Source organism: Pelophylax lessonae (genome assembly GCF_965119305.1).
Source record: "Pelophylax lessonae genome assembly, chromosome: 2".
NCBI classification, from domain to species: domain Eukaryota; kingdom Metazoa; phylum Chordata; class Amphibia; order Anura; family Ranidae; genus Pelophylax; species Pelophylax lessonae.
In genome coordinates, this window is record NC_138769.1 from 209,078,540 (window position 1) to 209,101,045 (window position 22,506).

At 41.3% G+C, this 22,506-nt stretch overlaps 1 protein-coding gene across 1 annotated transcript in view; it reads left to right on the forward strand.

The window, feature by feature from the left end:
- Nucleotides 1-21,264, forward strand: part of NYX (nyctalopin) — a 39,354-nt gene extending 18,090 nt beyond the window's left edge. Inside the window, exon 3 of the mRNA XM_082247354.1 lies at nt 19,756-21,264. Within this exon, the coding sequence (XP_082103480.1) occupies nt 19,756-21,134 (1,379 nt within the window). The 3' untranslated portion in view covers nt 21,135-21,264. The remainder of the gene's footprint in view (nt 1-19,755) is intronic.
- Nucleotides 21,265-22,506: the final 1,242 nt, after the last annotated feature.

The following is a 22,506-nucleotide window of genomic DNA, read 5'->3' on the forward strand; positions in this document are numbered from 1 at the left end:
TGAACTACCCAGTAGGTGAAAAGGAGTTGCTTGCCATAAAACTGGCACTGGAGAATTGGCGACATCTACTCGAAGGTACCCAGTTACCAATACTCATATATACAGATCATAAAAACCTTCAATACCTCCAGACTAACAAAACTCTCTCCCACCGACAGGTACGATGGTCATTATTCTTCCTAAGATTCAACTTCCTAGTGACCTACACGCCTGCAGACAAAAATAAAAAAGCGTATGCGCTATCACGATTAATCGAAGATAACTGCGCCGAAATCCCTTCCATTCCCATAATACCCTATGAACGTATTATTGGTGTTGTCCGTTCCTTGAAGGAAGAGATTTTGCACAGTATAGGATTAGATTCACCTCCACCACAACTGAGTACTGATGCAGAAGGCTTCCTCTATTACAACGACAAACTTTACATACCCCCTACTATGCGCACCAAGATCTTGGAGTTGTCACATGATGTGCCCATGGCAGGACATATGGGTATGACGAAAACCCTTAATTTGCTTACCAGGCAGTTTTGGTGGCCTGATATGAAGACGTCTGTACAAAAATTTGTTTCTTCATGTGACATCTGTGCAAGGTCCAAGATTGACACTACAAAACCATCTGGTCTACTCTGCAGTCTACCAATACCCCAGGTTCCATGGGAAGTTGTGTCCTTAGACTTTATAGTAGAACTACCACCTTCTAAGGGATTTAATACCATTCTAGTGTCAGTGGACCACTTGACAAAGATGGCACATTTCATTGCTATCCGTAGACTACCTTCGTCTAAACAAACAGCGGAACTACTGATGAAACATGTGTTCAAGTTGCATGGAATTCCAAAGACTCTTTTGTCCGACCATGGTTCACAGTTCATCTCTAAATTTTGGCAAGCACTTTGTCAAATATTACGGATTGAGCGAAAGCTCACTTCTCCCTACCATCCTCAGACCAACGGACAGACTGAAAGAGTCAACCAGTGCATTGAGCAATATCTACGTTGCTATACATCATACCTACAGGATGATTGGGTGGATCTCCTCCCTCTGGCGGAATTTGCTTACAACAATGCAACCCACAGTACTACTAAGCAAAGTCCGTTCTACTTGAATTATGGGTTTCATCCCACTCTTCTTCCACCACGCATCCTGCCATCAAGTAACCCAGTAGCCTCGGATTATCTTACCCAAATAAAACACTCTCTGGGTTTACTCCATACCACTATATCACACGCTCATAGTCAACAAAAAAGGTACTACGACCTTCGTAGAAGACCTTCTCCTCAGTATGCTATTGGGGACCTTGTTTGGCTATCAACAAGAAACTTGAGATTAAAGATCCCTAGCAAAAAACTTGGACCTCTATTTTTGGGACCCTTCCCAATTAAGAAACTTATTGGAAAAGCTGCAGTACAGCTCACCTTACCAGCAGATCTTAAGATCCATCCCATCTTCCATGTGTCGCTACTGAAGCCCCATGTTCCTAACCAAGGAATAAGGCCTACCATCTTGCCTCCACCTCCAATACAAGTTGAAGGCGGAGAAGAATATGAGATCAAAGAGATTTTGGATTCTCGCATCCATAGAGGAAGACTCCAGTATCTCATAAAATGGAAGAACTATGGACCCCAAGACGACACCTGGTTGGATACCTCTGATGTTCATGCACCTAGGCTTATACGAAGGTTTCACTCGAAATACCCAGAGAAACCAGTGCTATAGGCCTTCCGGAGCCGGCCTTAAGGGGGGGGGGTACTGTAAGATTCTGGTACCTCTGGTACCCTTAATAATTTATTTCCTTCCAAATATGTGTCCCACCTTTCTTAATAGGTGGTACGCATACACCTTTAAGACAGATGATGTAATCGCTGAGCGCCGCAGAGCGGCTATTTCAACCGCCGGCGTTCTCACTCACATCGTTCGTTCAACCTGCCTTGTGTATCCACATGCTTTCAAGCCTGTCTTGCTGTCGGAACCTCCAGCTGGTTGCTTCTACCTGGAGCAGACCGGAACCTCGCTACTGATCCCTGTATCTCGCTACCAGATCTTCCCCTCTCTACTGGACCCCTCTACTACTAACATTTACTAGTGATAAGTACCCCACAGGGGAATCCTCCATAACCTACTTACACTATCTATCATCTGCACTGTTGCATAGATTGCTAGCTCTTGAGCCTACTACCATCTACTATCTGCACTGTTACATAGATTGCTAGCTCTTGAGTCTACTACCATCTATCATCTGCACTGTTACATAGATTGCTTGCTCTTGAGTCTTCTACCATCTATCCTTGCACTGGGTTAGTCTATCCTGTAATTGTCATCTGCTGTCCTTACCACCTGTCACCATACTCGATTACTAACCTATCTGCACTCTACCTAAAACCATCTAGTACTCTCCTGAACAAACCTATCAAGTACTTACCATCTCTATCACTGTTCACACCTGTCCCTTCAGCACAACACCTTCATACTGTCATATACATTCCACCACTCCAGGAACATCTTATTGAGTGTGTATATATCTGTATGTTGAAGCTGACAGGCCCACAGTGATGAGTCTGGAGAGTTGGATCTGGTTATTCAACACATCTCTACATGACTACTGAGTGGAGATTTTGCAGCTGCATATCCAGCCTACTACAAAAACGCAGGAGCGTTACATATAGCAGCACAACCAAACACGAGGCAAGTAACTGGCCAACCCTTCAGTGCTTACGCCCCAACATAAACGTCATTCATGTCCTCCTCCTTCCACGACCAGTCCCCCCCGTGGAGGGGGAAGTGGGGAAGACCACCAATCCCAAGGCAATCCAACAACACTTACGCTTCAGCTGAACCGAATACTGAATGCAAAACAGAAATTCAAATGCAAAACAAAAAAATTCAAAACAAACATGATGTGGAGTAAAGAAGATCAGGGCAACAGATGTATTCACCGGCTCCCTCCAAGAGAGCAACCAAGCGGACACACCCGCAGGGGTGCATTCCGTCGGGGATGAAATATGGGGTGCTTCCTGTATACCCGAGTAGTGGATTGCCACTCCAAAGAGCCCAACATGTCGCCTCAAGTCCCACCCCCCAGAGCGCCCTAGTAGGCATACCAGGGAAGTGAGGGGAGCCCAGTGCCCCAGAGGACCCACACCATGTAAATTTAAAACTGGAGATCGGTAAAGCTTCACAGTCCCACCTCCAGTAAATATCTGAAAATAGAGTGTCAGGTCTGTGGCTACAAGCAACCCAGCTCCCCCTCCCCCCCCTCCACTCCCCATCACCCGGAGTTAGGGGGGTTGTCCACAGAGCAATTTTCTTGACAAGATGTTGTTGAATTAAGCTGTGTCTGTGTCTCAATGCCACGTTGACAATATCTCGTGGGCTGTTCCAGCAATGCTGAATTACCATAGGCATTAGTATTGTAGTAGGCACTTCTGGTAAGTAATTGTCCAGATGGGTTAGCTACATCCAGTGGTGAAAATAATGAGTTCACACAGACCTTAACCTGTAAACACATGTACAAGTTTTTCCAAAGCTTTATACATACTTGTGTTCAAAGCCATAAAGCAATGTTGAGTTGTAGTATTGAAATGCCTGACTCTGTTCTTAGCCTACACTCACACCTGAGCAGAGCATATTCCTGGTGATTGTTAAGCATTTTTTTAGGTGTTTTTCAGGCGTTTTACAGATGTTTTTACCAAGTATTGATGTCCTGGGCTAGGCTAGGTGAGAAGAGCAGTTTTATGGGAGGAAAGGAATTTTTCAGACATAAAAATGTTCATAAAAATGTACATATCAAGTATTTACAGGCATTTTCATTAAAGACTTTGGGACCAGAAACGCCTAAATATGCTCAAAAAAAGCTCAAGTACGTTTTTGAGTGTAGATCTAAAGCCTAGTACACACGGGCTAAATGTCGGGCGACATCGCCTGGTTAAAAAAAAACGTCTGAATTTTGGCCTGTGTATATGGCAGCCGGTCCAACAGATGCCGGCCATTTGGCCAGCTTCTGTCGGACGAGCATGCTGGAAAACCAACAGCAGACTAGTTCCCAATCAGGGCCAATGGCTGAGAGCGCTGACCGGAGTATCCTGGTGGGGGGGGGGCATTCCCCTGTCAGAACAAAATAGAACAGCAGGGGAGATCGCTGTACTAAAATTGGATGGCTCCGACCTGAGCTGTCAGTTTTTAACCAACCAGGCCAATTTTCAGCTTTCAGTGCTCTCACATTTTGAATGACAATTACTAAATCATGCAAAACTGTACCAATATATAATTTTTTTTTTACTTTTTTTCACACAAATAGAGCCTTCTTTTGGTGGTTTTTAATAATCACTGGGGTTTTTTTTGCTCTATAAATGGAAAAAGACCAAAATGTTGTAAAAAAAAATGCATTTTTCTTCGTTTCGGTTATACAATTTTGTAAATTTAGTGATTTTTTTTTCTCATAAATTATGGTCTAAAATTATACTGCTACATATCTTTGGCAAAAAAACCCCCAAATAAGTGTATATTATTTGGTCTTTGTGAAAGTTATAGAGTCTACAAGCTATGGTAGTAAACCAAATATTGCAGCGCTGCTAATAAATTAAATCAATAAATATATAAATAAATCAAACATCAATATCTCCGTGCAACCTTGTGCAAAATGTACAAACTAGTGCAAAATGTATATTGTGCAAAATTTTGCAAAACCACACAATAAATAGTCAAAACTTCATAAAAATAGAAAATCGTCAATTATAAGTCCATATAGTGTCCATCAGGTGCAAAAATAAGGTGCTTCTGTGCTTCACTGTGTATATGTATGGGGATGACCACCTAGTGGTAGTCTACTTACCACAACACACTCGGTAAAAGGCATTCAAGGAATATTTTTGCAGTGTAGTCACAACCTTTCTGCTGCCCTGGAATCCTCGATCGTATGGGAGAGATCCTTAACTGTGGACTTTTCACATCCGAAATCCCCTCGTGGGAAAGAAAAGGCCATCCATAGTGAAGTATATCAAATGAAATGTATTTTGTCCAAAAAGAAAACTACTTACAAACGTTTAAAATGTTACAGGCATAAGGATCTCGGCTCGGTGGTTGCTGCTTCCGCAGGGTGCGCCTCACCGGCCGGAAATGATGTCAGGTCCGCTCAGCCAATCGCTATAGAGATTTAGAGATATAGAGATTTTTTTCACAAAATTGTCATATTATGTTATTTCTCACACACTGTATAGGCATACTTGCAACTACACCCCAAAAATACATCCTGCTACTCCTTATGAGTATGGGGATACCATGTGTGTGAGACTTTTTCACAGCCTGGCCACATACAGAGGTCCAACATCCAAGTAGCACCTCCAGGCATTCTAGGAGGATAAATTACGCATATAATTTTCTGACAACCTATCACACCTTTAAAGGCCCTGGAGCACCAGGACAATGGAAACAGCCACAAATGACCCCATTTTGGAAAGCAAACACCCCAACACATAATCTAGGTGGCATTATGAGTCTTTTGAACATGTCATTTTTTTTTCCACAAGTTTTTGTAAAATGTGGAAAGAAAATAAAAACACATTTTTTTTTACACAAAGTTGTCCATTTATACGATATTTCTAACACATAGAATGTACATAACAAAAATTACACCCCAAAATACATTTTGCTACTCCTCATGACTATGGTGATACCACGTTTGTGACTTTTACATAGCCTAGCCACATACAGAAGCCCAACATTCAGGGAGCACCATCAGGTGCTCTAGGGACATAAAATTACAAATCGAATTACCTGCCTACCCATTACACTTTTGTGAGGCACTGTAGGGCATTGATAAGCACAGTAGTGGCACTAATGGGGCATGGATGAGCACTGATGGGGCACTGATGTGGCATGGATGTGGCACGGATGAGCACTGATGTGGCATGGATGTGGCATGGATGAGCACTGACGTGGCCTCAATGTGGCACGGATGGGCACTGATGTGGCATGGATGTGACACAGATGAGCACTGATGTGGCATGGATGTGGTATGGATGAGCAATGATATGGCTTGGATGAGCACTGATGTGGCACGGATGTGGCACAGGTGAGCACTGATGTAGCATGGATGTGGCATGGATGTGGCACGGATGAGCACTGATGTGGCATGGATGAGGCACAGATGAGCACTGATGTGGCATGGTTGAGCACAGATGAGGCATGGGTGGGCATGGATGTGGCATGAATGGGTGTGAATTAGGCACAGACGGGTGTGAATTAGGCACGGATAAGGCACAGATTTGTATGAATGAGGCATGATTGAGGCACGGATGGGCATGATTGAGGCACAGATGAGGCACGGGTGAGCAATGCTGCGGTCTCCCTTCTCACTTCGCACGTTGTACCGATCAGTGTGCACAGCGTGCGAGGAGAGAACTGAACCAGACATGCATTGGTTTGTTGACAACTAATCATTGGATGGAGGAATCACGTAAAGGGCCCTTTACCACGATCTGTGATGCGCTGGGTCCGGAAACTTCAGTGGAAGCGCAATTCTGGGAGGATGTCATACGCCCTCCCAGAACTAGCCGACCTTGCTATAGCAGTCATTCAGCTATGGCCCGGTCGGCAAGTGATTTAAAAAAAAAAATAGTGTTGTGTACTAGGATTTAGAGTGTTGGCAACTGAGCCTACAAGTGTGTACTGGGACAATTATAACGAAAGGGAATCTGCATTCTAAGGCAGTGAAAAACTAGCAAAAAAATGCTCATGTGTGAATGGTTAAAGAAAAACCTATGGTAAATGATATAAGGGGTTTCCATTGCATATCTCCTTTTGAAAATGTTAGTTGCTTGCTTGTCTCTCAATTAGGTACAGTGGTGATCAAAAGTTTGGGCACCCCAGGTAAAAATTTGTATTAATGTGCATAACGAAGCCAAGGAAAGATGGAAAAATCTCCAAAAGGCATCAAATTACAGATTAGACATTCTTATAATATGTCAACAAAAGTTAGATTTTATTTCCATCATTTACACTTTCAAAATTACAGAAAACAAAAAAATGCCGTCTGCAAAAGTTTGGGCACCCTGCAGAGTTAATATCTTGTACTGCCCCCTTTGGCAAGTATCACAGCTTGTAAATGCTTTTTGTAGCCAGCCAAGAGTCTTTCAATTCTTGTTTGAGGTATCTTTGCTCATTCTTCCTTACAAAAGTCTTCCAGTTCTTTGAGATTTCTGGGCTGTCTGTCACGCACTGCTCTTTTAAGGTCTATCCAAAGATTTTCAATTATGTTTAGGTCAGGAGATTGTGAAGGCCATGGCAAAACCTTCAGTTTACGCCTCTTGATGTAATCCCCCGTGGATTTCGAGGTGTGTTTAGGATCATTATCCATTTGTAGAAGCCATCCTCTCTTTAACTTCAGCTTTTTCACAGATGGCATCAAGCTACCATCCAAAATTTGCTGAAATTTTATTGAATCCATTTTTCCTTCTACTCGTGAGATGTTCCCTGTGCAACTGGCTGCAATACAACACCAAAGTATGATTGATCCACCCCCATGCTTAACAGTTGGACAGAGGTTCTTGTCATTAAAGTCTGTGCCCCTTCTTCTCCAAACGTACCTTTGCTCATTCCGGCCAAAAAGTTTGATTTTAACCTCATCGGTCCACAGAACTTGTTTCCAAAATGCATAAGGCTTGTCTATATGTTCATTTGCAAAGTTCAAACGCTGATTTTTGTAGTGAGGACGTAGAAGAGGTTTTCTTCTGATGACTCTTCCATGAAGACCATTTTTGTACAAGTATCTCTTTATAGTGAAATAGTGTACCACAACTCCAGTGTCTGCCAGATCTTTCTGGAGGGATCATGCAGTCAAATGTGGGTTTTGAATTGTTTTTCTCACAATCCTGTAAGCTGTTCTGTCTAATATTTTTCTTGGTCTTCCAGATCTTGCTTTAACTTCCACTGTTCCTGATGACTGCCATTTCTTAATTACATTCCAAACAGAGGATATTGACATCTGAAAACGCTTTGCTATCTTCTTATAGCCTTCTCCAGCTTTGTGAGCGTCAACTATTTTCAGTTTTCAAGACAACTGCTTAGAAGATCCCATGGTGCTGATTGTTGGGGCAAGGTCAGATGAGTCTGGGCATTTAAAACCTTTGAGATTGACATCCCCTGGTCTTCCCAGATGATGATTGAGAACAATCCATGACACTGGCAGGTCTCAGCCTTGCAAAGGGGGCAGTGCATGTTATAAATTCTGCAGGGTGCCCAAACTTTTGCAGACGCCATTTTTTTGTTTTCTGTAATTTTGAAAGTGTCAATGATGGAAATAAAATCTAACTTTTGTTGACATATTATAAGAATCTGTAATTTGATGCCTTTTGGAGATTTTTCCATCTTTCCTTGGCTTCTTTATGCACATTAATACAAATTTTTACCTGGGGTGCCCAACCTTTCGATCACCACTGTAGATGGAGTCACAAACCCAGTACAAGCGTGAAGCATCTTAGGTCAGAGTGAGGTCCAAATAGCTGATTACATGTCAGAAATTAGTTTCTCAAAGTAATAAAATAAGCTAAAAGAAAAAGAGGCAATTAGCATTTTACAGGAGGTCAAAAAGGTTGGTGTTTACTGAAAATTTAACAGTTCTCTTGCAGGCTTTATAGCATTGTCTAAATCTTGCTGAAAGCCTGCTAAATGCTTGTTCAACGCTATAGCCAGCAGTCCATCAAAATCTGTATTCAGCTGAAGGGTGTTTTAGGAAGACGGATAACAGGTTCTGAAAGCTTTGTAGCTACATTATAATTGCTTGCCATACAGAAAGGTCATCAGATGAATAATTTACTTACATGCCACGAGTCTATAAATGGTTCAACAAAAGTATATTAAAGTGATTGAAAACCTATTATGTTTTTTAAATTCTTTGTTCAATAGTTTTGCACATAGCAGCCCTGATCTTCCTCTTTTGGGTTCTTTGCTGGTGCTTCTGGCTCCACCTCCCTGCCAGTCAGAGACCCATACAAAGCGGAAATTGTCTTTGATCGCGTCTCTGCTATGGTAACCCAGAAGCAATGACATCCCTTCCGGTTGTCAATAGCGTCATTTTTTTTAAATTGAAAGTATTCAGAAACACAGATCTTGGTGTTTTGAATGCTTTCAAGGGCTGAGGAGGGATTTGGGGTCTTATAGACCCCAGATACCTCCATAAAGAGTACTTGTTAGGTGCCTATTGCTCTCACAAAGGATGTTTACATTTCTTGTAACAGCAATAAAAGTGATCAAAAGACAAATAAATTTAAAGCAACAGCATAAAAATAAAAGAAATTAAAAATGTAATGTTTTTTTTTAAATGTTACCCCTACTCCTGTGCTAGTGTGCAAAGGTGAATGCATGCATAGATCCCGCACGCACGCAAACAGCATTTGTATGCATTCTTATTTTTTCAAGATAAACATCAAGAAAGGTGCAATACAATAGAAAGCAAATGCCTAGGGCAACAAAAGTTTAGAGTTCATTCACAGTGAAGATGAGATACTGTAAGTACTGGAATATGTCATAGATGTGTGATAATGTAAAAGGCTTGCCTTTCAATGAGGTCTGAATAGCACATATAAACAATGTATAAGAATTAGAAAGGTATAGTTCCCTTAGAGACAGTTATGTTGCGTTTTGACTTTGCCTAATGTTTGATTTGTTTTTGCATTCATAGGGGTGATAAAGAGGTTAGGGTAGAACTATAAAGGGATGGGGAAGGGGAACCATAGTTACCAATCCGTAGTGGGTGTGAGTAGTCGAGCAGAGGGTAAGACCGTAGGAGGAAGGCAGGGAGGGGGGAAAATTGTGCAAGGTAAGGAGTACACCAGATATGGAGAACTTAGTCCCCACTACATGATGAAGAAAAGTTAGAGAAGTAGATGTCATTTAGGACAGGTAGAAAGTTGGAGAAAGGTCATTAGCAGGAAGAGCAGAGAATTTGATGGATAGGGGGTTCAGTGTTGGAAGGTGTTTGGGGGGGGGTGCAATAATGTTGGCCTAGAAAGAAATAGTTTGTAATCATCTGTAAGTGTAAAATCCATGCAATAAAACCAAGTGGTGTGGAAATTGGAGGCTGTGCTTTTAAGCAAGTTGGTCAGGTCCTCCATCAATTTGATGTCTTGACACAGTGGAGCCATTGCTGTTTTGTTGGGGAAACCCAACGTGCTTGGATATAGGAACATACTGCATTACCTAGCTGTATTATAACAGATTTTTTAAAGACTTTCAGGGCAACCATGATATGGTGTAGAAGAAAACATACAGAAGAATCTCAAAGAGTTCTTCTGTATGTGATAGATGGGTGTTCCAGGTATGAAGGGACTAAGTGTGGGGTCAATCTGTAAAAGATGCCAATGCTTGGCAACAATATTTTGAATTGATTTATGTTGTTTGGTATATTTTGTAATAATGCGTAGACAGTCTTTTCGAGTGAATTTCTGTTTGGAGCGATTGGTGCCAAACAGGTAAATACTGTCTTGTCTGACTAATTGCCCGTCTATATGCCTTTTTAAGGCATGTTTGAGAGTAACCTCTTTGTAGTAATCTGACCCTTAAGTCATTAGCTTCCTTCTGAAACAAACATCGTCAGAGCAGTTGTGGCGAATACATAAATATTGGCTATAAGGTATGGATTTAATGAGGGGTCCTGGATGTGAGCTTGTGGCGTGTAGTATCGAGTTGCCTGATGTTGGTTTGCAAAAAAGGGTGCTGGTAAGTAGCAGCAATAGGATCGTTTGCTAATGCGTTGCTTCTGACAATAAGAAGGTCGATGGAAATGGCAAGAACAACCAGGTTTTTACAAAGAATGAAGAGATGTGCAGGTCTTGCACCTTTGCACAATGTTTTCACATTCTGAAAACATTTACTTTGGATAATTGTGTACCTGTGTCCAAAAAGTCTGCAGAGCTGAGCAGAACCATAAGATATGAAGCATATCACTCATTCCTGGCTTCTTCTCAAGGAAGACATTGGTACTGAGGGGTAAATAGAGTTCAGTATCAGTGAGTTACTGTTTTGTACCCAGACTTCTGGCATTTATTACTGATGGAGGACCGATAGGAAAACATTAGTATTTACAATCGTGCTGTCCGTGAAAGAAGATTAGAGAGGTCCAGTTCCCAGTCATCCATGAAGCAGAATAAGGTTTGAAATATCAATATAACCAGCATCTTTTAGGTGAAGGAGAGTGCATGTTGCAACAGAACAAAGGTTTTAAATTCCTTCTGAAACTGAGTCATAGGGAGTATAAAAGGCAGGCTTTCAGTAGGGATCTAAGATAGTCTGTTATCTGAAAGATCCTCAAAGCAGAGGACCAATGGTATCAGGTCAGGGTCTTGTAACATATATTCAGCCATCGCCCACACTGAATACCTTGAATATGACGATGCTCGTAAATTGTTTTCCTGACAAGCCAGAAACAAACTTGGGATTTCCCAGGAAGAGAAATATGGGGGAGGAAGATGGTTATAGACTTTATCCTATGAATGCAATGATACCGTTACACTAGGTCAGTGATATAGTTGGATGTTTGTGGAGGTCTAGGGTTGGTAGCTCAGAGCACCCTGGCCGAATCTATAGTGGAGAGGGAGAGGTGGTCTGTTCCATTGCCTAATGGTGATATGGCTATTCCAATCTAGTGCTCTTGTCAAATAGGTAGCAATGTGATATAGGTTGTGACATGCCATTGGAGTTTTTAATCTGTATGTTGTGTTTAATTCAAGCAGGTTTGGAGGCCCAAACAAAATAGTTAAAGTAGGATTGCATAGATTTGAAAAATGATAGGTGTATGTGAGTTTGGATAGTCTGCAGGGGGTACAGAATGCAGAGAAGCATGTTTTGTTTGGGAATATTGCAGCTCCCTGTTCATGAAAAAAGTTTGTTTGCCCATGTTGATGATTAGCTGTTAAAAACGGAAAGCAGAGGTGAGGTCCTTCAGTAGTAGGATTCCACGTACTTGATGTGAGTTGGTGCCGATTTAAAAGCAAAGGTTTTTTTTGAGTCTGTGTATGGTTGTTGTTGTTGGTGGGATTTGGTTTGGAGCTTTAACTTATGGTAATTGATATGAAAATTGTACTTTTCCAAGAGTGTCAAAGTCAGCCAGCAGGTTGGGAATGGTGACATCTGGGTTACTGAGAAAGAACAGTATGTCATCCTCCTGGACAGAGACTTTAAGTTGATGCCCACCTTCTTTAATTTCCTGTATGGGTAGGTTCGCTTGGACAGTTATTTAGAATAAAGCTAATGTTAGAATGAAAACACGGGAGAAAGGGGACACCCCTGTTGTGTCCCCTTTCAAACAGTGAACAAATAACATTTTTAATATTTTAATCTATAGTCTTTGTAGAGCTAATTCAAGGGTTACAAAGCCTCCCTATCTGTAACAAAGTGTTAGGACCCATTGGAATTTCTTGGGAGACTTTTGCTGTAATGCTCCTGGGTGCTACTAGATGTCCCCGCATGTCTACAAATTACCTGTGTAGGAACTATTTTGAGAAGCCCACCATATGGCTAATGTGTTCTCTGCTGTGGACATCCTTGAGAGGTCTGTGTTGCAACTGGACACCGAGCTCTTGCTCGTAGGTGTAGGTGCCCATTTTGGCATGGGCATGGTATATACTGTAAATACCCTGTGCTGCACCACAAGGAAGTCCTGCATGTGAAAGCAGATGGGGCAGCCACTATCAGTAGAGAGTTTGGGCCACATGGCAGGGAGCAGGTCTACTTCCCAATAAAGTAGCCTTTTTCTATAAAAGAGAATGAGACCATGAGGCGAAACACCGTTGTTTCTTTCTTACATGATGGTTCCCCTTTGGGAAAGCAGGCAAGCCCCAAAATACAGCAGGGGGGTGACTTAAAAGCGCTGTGAGGACCTATACTGTTAAGGACCTTACCCTTAACTGGGCACAGGCTGGACAGAATTTAGAATTGAGTAGTTAGTCTGCCAATGGATCACCACTTCTGTGGCATAAGGTGTTTGGGTTTCCCTTCCCCTGAAATTTAACATAAACATTGTTTCCTGTTGTTTTACAGAGTTTTTCAGTGGAACCCTTGAGGCATTTGCCTAGTACTACTGCTGTGGAGAAAGCCATTTAAAGTAATTATTTCCCTGATAGTACTGAAACTGTGTAGACGTGAGTCCTGAGTTAAGTAACTTGGTTTCTGACCTCCCTTAAAGCAGAGTTCCACCCAAAAGTGGAACTTCTGTTTTAGGTAGTAATAACCCCCTGACATGCCACATTTGGCATGTCATTTCTTTTTGGGGGGAGCGGGTACCTAGTTTTGACAGGTACCCGCTCTCACTTACGCTCGGAGCGCTGCGGCGCCCTGAACGGAAGTTCTCCTCTCCCCCTCCCTCCCTGCAATCTTCTGGGACATGTCAGAGGTCCGAGAAGATTGCCGGCCAATCAAGACGCGCAGCGCAACTCATGCATGCGCAGTGCCTACCCGGCTGTGAAGCCGCAAACTGTCACAGCCGGGTGCCCACACCAGTAATGCCGGCGCCGCCGAGACCGGAGGGAAGAGGATCGAGGCTTCCGGCGGCCGCATCGCTGGACCGTGGGACAGGTGAGTGAAAAGGCTGGAACTCCGCTTTAAATCAGAACCAAACCCTGCTATCTTTTACAGCCAAGGAAGCTGCAGTCTAAGCCTCGGTCTGAGCTGCAGTTGCCATGGTGCTGCATGTGTGATCAGTTATGATGCCAACCGAACCATTCGATGACTTCACAGTTCATATGAGAGCATAACCCACTGTGACAGTTAGAATTCATGACATACCTTGAATGTAACTGTTTTGGTAAACACATAAATTGATGGGTTTAGTTAACCTTTAACTGCCTGATAAGGAAATTAGCCCTCCAGCAAGAACTTAACAAACTGCTGGAAGAGGCAATAATATCTTGGTGTAATTGTATCTCAAGGAAGGAGAATATGGCTTTGTATTAGAACCTTTGAACACAGTGGATTCTACTCAACACCAGGGCCAGAACAAGGGGTGGGCAGGAGGGGTGGCATGGTATCATGTAAGGTGGGGGGTGCTGCATTGAGAGTGCCTACCTACAAACTGGCAGGAGTACTGGAAGAGGAGGAATGTTTGTTTAGGGAGAATTTTGGCTTGCAAAGGTTTTTTATGCTTGAGGGTAATTTTGGAGATGCAGATTTTGGAGGGGAGGGAGGGGATTTTTGCTGACACAAAACGCTAATAGATTTTGGGGAAGGGGGGCACTGTTTGGCATCTTTGCACTGGGCACTGGATGAACTTGTCCCTGCACTGCTGAACGCAGACAGTGCAATTGTAGGAAAGAAGGCCAACATTCAAGACCAACTCACTAGAGGTAAAACTGTTCTTTGATGCATTCCTGGCAGAAAATTGCCATTTTGTTAAGAACATTGAAGCTAGGTACTGGACTGCAATAAACACACAGACACATAAGCTAGATAGTGAACTGCAAAACATACACATGGGAATTAATGGTGGATATAAGGCCAGCCACTAGAGGTCAAATGGTTTTAGGAGATGAGTGGAGATGCCACACACACATGCACTGCAAGAATTAGATACATTGAAAGCAGTACATAGAATTAGATGGTTGGGTGAGGAGGAACATAAGGTAGCAGAATATGCTGATGATATCCTATTTGACATCACAAACCCTAGAATAACACTTCCAAATGTAAGATTAACCACTTAAGCCCCGGAGGATTTGGCTGCTCAAAGACCAGGCCCTATTTCGCGATTCGGCACTGCGTAAATTTAACTGACAATTGTGCAACGCTGCACCTAAACAAAATTGACGTCCTTTTTTTCCCACAAACAGAGCTTTCTTTTGATCACCTGTGCAATTTTTATTTTTTGCGCTATAAACAAAAAAAGAGCGACAATTTTAAAAAAATAACAATATTTTTCACATTTTTTTTATATGAAATTCCCCCCAAAAAAGTTTAAAAATCAAAATGTTTTAACATTTTAGGCCAATTTGTTTTCTGCTACATATTTTTGGTAAAAAAAAATCGCAATAAGCGTATTTTGATTGGTTTGCACAAAAGTTATTGCGTTTACTAACTACGGGAAAGATTTATATAGTTTTTTATTGTTTTTTTCTTTAACTAGTAATGGCGGCGATCTGCGATTTTTTTGCGGGACTGCGACATTGCGGAGGACAGATCGGACCCTTGACTGACATTTTTGACACTTTTGGGGGTATCAGTGACATTACTACAGTAATCAGTGCTATAAATATGCACTGTTACTGTCAAAATGACACTGGCAGGGAAGGGGTTAACTTTATTGGTGATCAGTGGGTTAAATGTATTCCCTAGGGGCGTGTTTGTAACTGTGGGGGGGCGTGGCTAGTGATGTAACCACAGAGACATACGATCCTACATAGCAGGATCGTATAGTCTCTGCAGTTACATCAGGGAGAATGACAGACGGCTGTGTTTACATCAGCCGCCTGCCTTTCTCCCTCTCCTGAGCGGGATCGCGAGTGGCCGGTGGACATCGGAGCTGCCCCTACAGGCTCCTGGGCGAGCGATGTAGTACAACGTCGGTTTGCCCAGGGGCGGCTGACTGCCGCAGTAAATATACTGATGGCGGTCGGCAAGTGGTTAACCCAAAAAAATCAGAAATTCAGAACATCAGGCTCAGGAAAAGAGAAGCCTTAGCTTTGCAGCAGGAGTTTACATTTATATGGGCAAAGTCTGAATTAAAATACCTGCAAATAAAACTAGTCAATCCGACAAAGAGCTTATACCACGCCAATTACACTCCCCTATCTAATGAGATAAAAGCAGATCTTAATAAAATATCATTACGGCCACTCTCATGGTTGGGCCAAATAAATTTGGTCAAGATGATGATTCTCCCTAAAATTTTATATACATTTCAAATGTTACCTAAATCGATTCCACAGACATACTTTAATATAGTTAAAACAATGATATTAAAATTAATTTGGCAGAGTAAGAAGCCTAGGTTACAGTACACAATACTTAGTAAAGACAAATCACAAAAGGGGCTAGCTGCACTAGACATAAAAAGATATTACACAACAGTTATAATTTCACGAAAGATAGAATAGGCAAAAACAAACTCAGATAAAAGGTGGCTCAAGTTTGAAACCGCGTTAAATGGAACACAATTAGATAAGAATGTTTGGATTCCACCTAAATATAGGGAGTCACATGAATACATACACAAAATAACCAGAGTTGTATCTAAGACATGGGACACGATACAAAGACAAGGTAAATGGGTGTATAATTCACCACTAATATCACTAGATGGCACAAATTATTTTGCACCCGGGAACGAGAAACTATTTGGTAATTGGATTAAAAAACACCGTTAAAAGACATTACACGAGGGGGAAAGATAAGGCCATATAACGAACTGAAAATTAACGGAGAGAATCTGTCTTTGAATAAATGGAGATATTCCCAGTTAAAGCATTTTGTGGAGTCTCTGCCATGACCCATTATAACTGAAAAATATATGAATCTTGTGGAAAAACTATGTAATCCATAATTAAAAGTAAAACATGTTATATCCCAGATATATAAAATGCTAAATGAATTAGCAGGTCTGAGAAGGTCTCCATTCATAGAGCCATGGGAAAAAAAGATAGGGACAGGACTAAAAGAACATGAAGTGAACAGAATATTGAGCGCTGTCCACAGTCTAGCGGCCGACTTAAACACCATCTAAATCAGTGGTTCTCAATTCCGGTCCTCGGGACCCACCAACAGGCCAGATTTTAAGTATTACCTTGGGGAGATGCAGACTAGAATACTGCAATCACTGAACAGCAAATGGGAATACATGTGATGTAATTTAGTTATCTTGCAAACCTGGCCTGTTGGTTTCCGAGGACCGGAGTTGAGAACCATTGATCTAAATGGACTATAAATGTCTCTCGAGATGGAAAATAACACCGGTAAAAGCACAGAAATGACAATCACAGAAATCTTCATTATGTTGGAGGGGATGTAACATGAAAGGTACAATGACCCACATTTGGTGGGATTGTCCAAAGATTCGAGAATATTGGCAGAAGGTGCAACAACTCATTGGGGAGATTGCAGACGAAAATATTATTGACGACCCATGTGTATGCTTATTTCACAAATCGGATAAATCAAAAAAACAATACAAAAGCACAATAGTATCAAATTTGATAAATACAACCAAGGGAGCAATTCCAAAAAAATGGTTAGATCTGGAAAGCCCCACAATTAGCGATTGGTTTAAAATGATAGAATATACACATAATATGGAATATCTAGGTTTCTCAAATAAATGGAGAAAATGGAAGGAATTTAAGAAGACTAGCAGATATGCAGAAATCTGGAAGGTATAGGGGAGAAGGAGGGACAAACACATATAAGCACAGAGGAAGAGAGGAGGATGCACAAAAGAGGATTAGAAGAATAATGGAAGAGTGGGGGGGGGGGGGGGTTGGAGTATTTTTGTTATTGCACGCTTTTAAAGAAAGTCATTTTTGTATTATAAACTTTTTTGAAACTTAATAAAAAATTTATATGTGAAAAAACAACCAACCCTAATATGAATTTGGAGTGGTATGTAAAAATGAGATGCACCTTTAATCTAATTTAAAAGATAACATATAAAGAGTAAAAAATGAAATAAAATGTAAAAAACTAAAATGTAAATTTGACCCATATAATTTATTATATTAATATTTTTATTATTTATGCTCCACATTTAGTCTGATATTCATTTTAGTACTGTATGCTTTGAGTTTTGAATTAGGCCACGCCCAAGACTCGGAACTCAAATCAAGGCTTGGTTTGTGACTCGTGTATTTATGGCTATCGCGTGGTGCGTCGGTCGTGCAAAAGCACTACGTCATCTATGACAAAATGCATAGGGCAGAAGACGCGCTGATGTCATTGCGGTATACGAGTCTCGGAAGTGCGGGTGATTTGTTTTGATGCTGGCAGAAGAAATTTTATGCACTGATTACTTTCTTTAATGTAAGTGTAATTTTTAATACTTTTAAATAAACGCAATTTGGATTTACAAAAAAAAAAAAAAGAATTAGATGGTTGGAGAGCATTTTAGTATTTGCGTTCCACTGTTAGATAGATATTTGGGTACATTTAGGAAACACAAACACTTTACTTTTTAATAGATGCATAGATTTATTTTGCATTTCTCCATTCCAAACAAGAACACCACACAAACCAATTTGCCTTGTGTCTCAATTTGGAAAACATCTGTTTGCACAGTATATGTACAGTATATGTACTTATATAAATATGTTATACAAATTATTACAGTAGCTGGCTTGTTTACATCATTCAGTTATGCAAGTGTAGCACTGCCCCCGTAGGGGTAGCTAGGTATAGATCTATCTGGGGTCTCTCCCGATTATCCTGTTGCCAGATACCAGGCATTTTCACACAATGCCAGGTGCACACACACACTTTCTTCTGCTTGTTGTCTCCATTGACCAGTCTAGGGGATTTGTTTTTGATCGTATATTTGAATAAATTGGAGAGAAGGAATTAGTGGGATACTCCAAATTCAACTTTGTACAGGTGAGGACAACTCTCACTTGGCCTCACTTAGTGAAACTGAATAGCAGATCTTCTGCTGAACCATAAAACACTTGCATGGGAAGAATACGTCTTTTGCTTGTATTAGCAGCAGACTTAATGTACTCTGGATCTTTAGGACACTATCAAGTATGCCCTTTAGCTTACATCCCGCACGCTGACTTTCTAGCACCAAGAAGGGGATTTTAACAGCAACAGTCTCTCGGATCCCTTTACTCACAAGGCCCTGGTCCCAGGTCACCTTCTCCTTGATACCAGAGATCCATATGCATCCTCCCTAGGTCAGCTCTCAAAACAATCCCTGGGTTTCAGCATCTCTGTTTCTGGCCTTCATTTCAACCACCTGAGGCCACATGGCAGCCTTTGCTGGGAAGAGGCAGCAGCCCCCTCCCTACCTGGACCCCACTCTCCAGCCAAAGACCAGGAGCCCCATGTGCCTCCAGATATAAGTACAGTCACTCAGCATGCACCGGGGCACCTCCCATGCCTATTGGTCAGGGCTGTACATATATCCCCTGCTCTCATCTGCATGAATTCCTCCCACTGTCCAATATACTATTACTATTGGATCAGTGTGAAACATCAAGCCAGGTTGAGCAGCATCAGAGCACACTGGGCAGGTTCTATCCAACAATCACAGCTCTCTGTTAAGCAGATAGCTGCTAGAGTTACCTGGCTGTCTCCCTGTTAAGCAGAGAAACCAAAAACTATATACAGCTACACTAGCACCTATCTAGGAGGGTGCTACACAAGTTGTACTCTAAAACTGGGTACACATGGGTTCATTTTTTTTGTTTAGCCAGTAGATTGAGCAAATAAAACGGACATGATTCCCCCACCTTCAGAATGCACAGATCTTTGGGGATGCTTGGTACATGCAATTTTTCTTTTGTTGTTCCACAACAGTTAAGGAGGCATTTAGGTAAGCATCCATGTACAGTCAAATCAAGGAGTTTTGCTAAGCCTACAATGTTTCCCAATGTATTAAGTCAGTGTAACTGTTTAACTTTCTTATTTTATTTCCCATGATGTCTGCCTGTAAACAGTAAAAAACACACAATTTGTCAAGGGGACACTTACGTATTTATTATTATATCAATTATCTAATATACAGATACAGTTGTAACTCTTGGATCTGGATTATAATTATTTTAAACATTGTATTTTTTTCTTCTAGCCTTCCTGTTTATCCAGCCGCTGTATGCCATATGGGCCTGCTTCCGTTCTTGTCCATCAAGCTGTGTATGCACTCAGGAGCGAAACTGTTCTGTACTCTGTGATCGCATTGGACTGCAAGAGATCCCTAATGAATTTCCATGTGAAGCTTCCTTTATTAACCTAGATAAAAACAACATCAAATTTCTTTCTGAGCGGGCTTTTGGGACTTTGCCTTCATTAAAATGTCTCTCACTGAGCCACAACAACATATCTTTCATCACCCCAGGGGCTTTCAAAGGGCTGCCCAACCTGATTGAGCTCAAAATGGCTCATAATGATTATATACGCTATTTACACACTCGAACGTTCTCTGCTCTAAAGAAATTGGTAAAGCTGCATTTAGCAGACTGCAATTTGTTTAATATTCCAGATCGAATATTTTTAGACCTTCCTTTAGTGGAGGAACTTATGCTTTTCCAGAACAATTTCCGTAGGATTCCAGGAGCTATCCGAGGTATGCGTAATTTGACTCATGTTTATTTAGAGAGTAACAGAATTGAGGCTGTTGCCTATAATTCTCTTCAGGAGTTGCCAAACCTTAAATATCTTAATCTCCAAGACAATAAAATATATGTAATTCATGATAAGTCTTTCCAAGATTGCCAGAAGATGGAGTACCTGTTCCTTAATGACAATTTTCTGAATGAGTTGCCAGAGAACTCTTTCAAAGGATTGAAAAAACTAAAAATGCTGAATTTGGGTGGAAACTCCATACAGAATGTCTCATCTTCATGGTTTCAAGATCTAATTGAGCTGGAAGTCCTCTATCTAGACAGGAATAAAATAAGCTATATTGAGGAAGGGGCTTTTGAAAATCTCACCAGCTTAGTAGCTTTACACCTAAATAGCAACAATTTGACAACATTACCATTTGAGGTCTTCCGACCCGTTTATTTCATAGGTAGATTGTTTCTTTTTAAGAATCCATGGGAATGTGACTGCAGGATTGAATGGTTAAGAGAATGGATGGAAAATTATAAATTGGTTCGTGACATTCCCTGTTCAGCTCCAACATCTCTTGCAGGCATTGACCTAAGCAATGTTTTATTTAAAAGGTCACAAGAAGGCATCTGCCTTGACCCAACAGAACAGAATTTTACCTATTATGTTCCCCTTCCTACTGAAAGGCTTCCATCAACCATGGAATCAAAACTAAGTAGTCTCATTTCCAAACTTCTCCTACCAAAAGGATATTATGAAGATATGGGGAATACAACAGAAAGCTTTGACAACAGCACGTTTTCGGATGTGAATGGAAGCACAGCAACCCTGTCTTTTTCATCACATATTGTCGCATATGTGGTGCTTTTTATCAGTTATACAACTGTTATATTTTAAATTTTTAGTTACTATATTATATTTGCAAAATAAGATATGTAAATAAATTGTCATTCTTGTCCAGAATTGATTGATCATCCAAGCACAACTGTTTGAGGAACAGACTATATTTTTTAATTAACATATCAAACAAACTAACTTGCTGTTAAAAAGGGAATCTACTGACCGGTTATGAAAGTTTTAGGCCCCTTTTACACAAGCGAACCAATCGGGTCCACCTGTCAGTTTTTTAGGCGGAACAATTGGACCACCTATTGCTTCATTGAAGTGACATGTGTCAACTGAACATGTGCCTGTTGACACCCACTGGCATCTGATTCTATCTGCTAAAAACAGGTGGATGGGGATCCGTTCCCCATCGGTCCAGTGGATCCGATGGCCGTTGGATGTAAACGGACAGGTGGTCCCCTTACATCCGACCACCAATAGAGGAGAGCAGGCTGTGTCTGTGTCCGCTCTGCATAAGCAGAGCGGACACAGACAGGCCATCTGTCTGATAAGGAGGGGGGAGGGGAGTAAGGGAACAGATGTGAAGGGGTGGGCAACTACATGGCAGATGAGGTTTAATGTTGAAAAATGTAAAGTAATGCACTTGGGCGTCAGAAACGCGAAAGCAAGCTACTCACTTTAAGATTGGCACCTTAAAGACCACAACATACAGGGGTATTCAATGTACGGTTAACAGCAAACACACACACATCATAGGTTGAACTGGATGGACTGATGACTTTTTTTCAACCTCACAAACTATGTAACTATGTAAAGGGGCCTTAGAAAATTACAGAAAAAAAAATAATACAAAAAAATGGAATGCATCTTCAATTGATGGAGGGTAAATGTGCCACGAAATTTCATCTTTTTTGTTCTATCTGCCTAGGAATTATTTTCTTAACATGCAAGTCTGCTTATACATGCTTTTGATAGGGCCGGATTTACTTCTCAGGAGCCTATAGGCAAAGAATTCTGAAGCATCCCCCCCAAAAAAAGACAGTAACACCTTTTTTTTTCTTGATAAAATATTTTAACTAAGAACAAAAATAAAATAGGTGGTTAGAAGTGTGTTAAGCACAGAATGCACGGTTAAGGAGTGTGTTGCTCTCAGAATGCAGTGTTAAGGAGTGAGTTACATTTTGAATGTAGGAATCAGAAGTACATTACACTCAGAATGCAGGGATCAGAAGTGCGGTATACCTAGAATGCAGGGTTAAGGAGTGCATTGTGCTCAGAATGCAGTATAAGGAGTGTGTTGTGCTCAGAATGCGGGGTTAAGGAGTGTGTTGTGCTTAGAATGCAGGGATAAGGAATGCATTACACTCAGAATACAGGCTTAAGGAGTGTGTTGCGCTCAGAATGCAGGGTTAAGGAGTGTGTT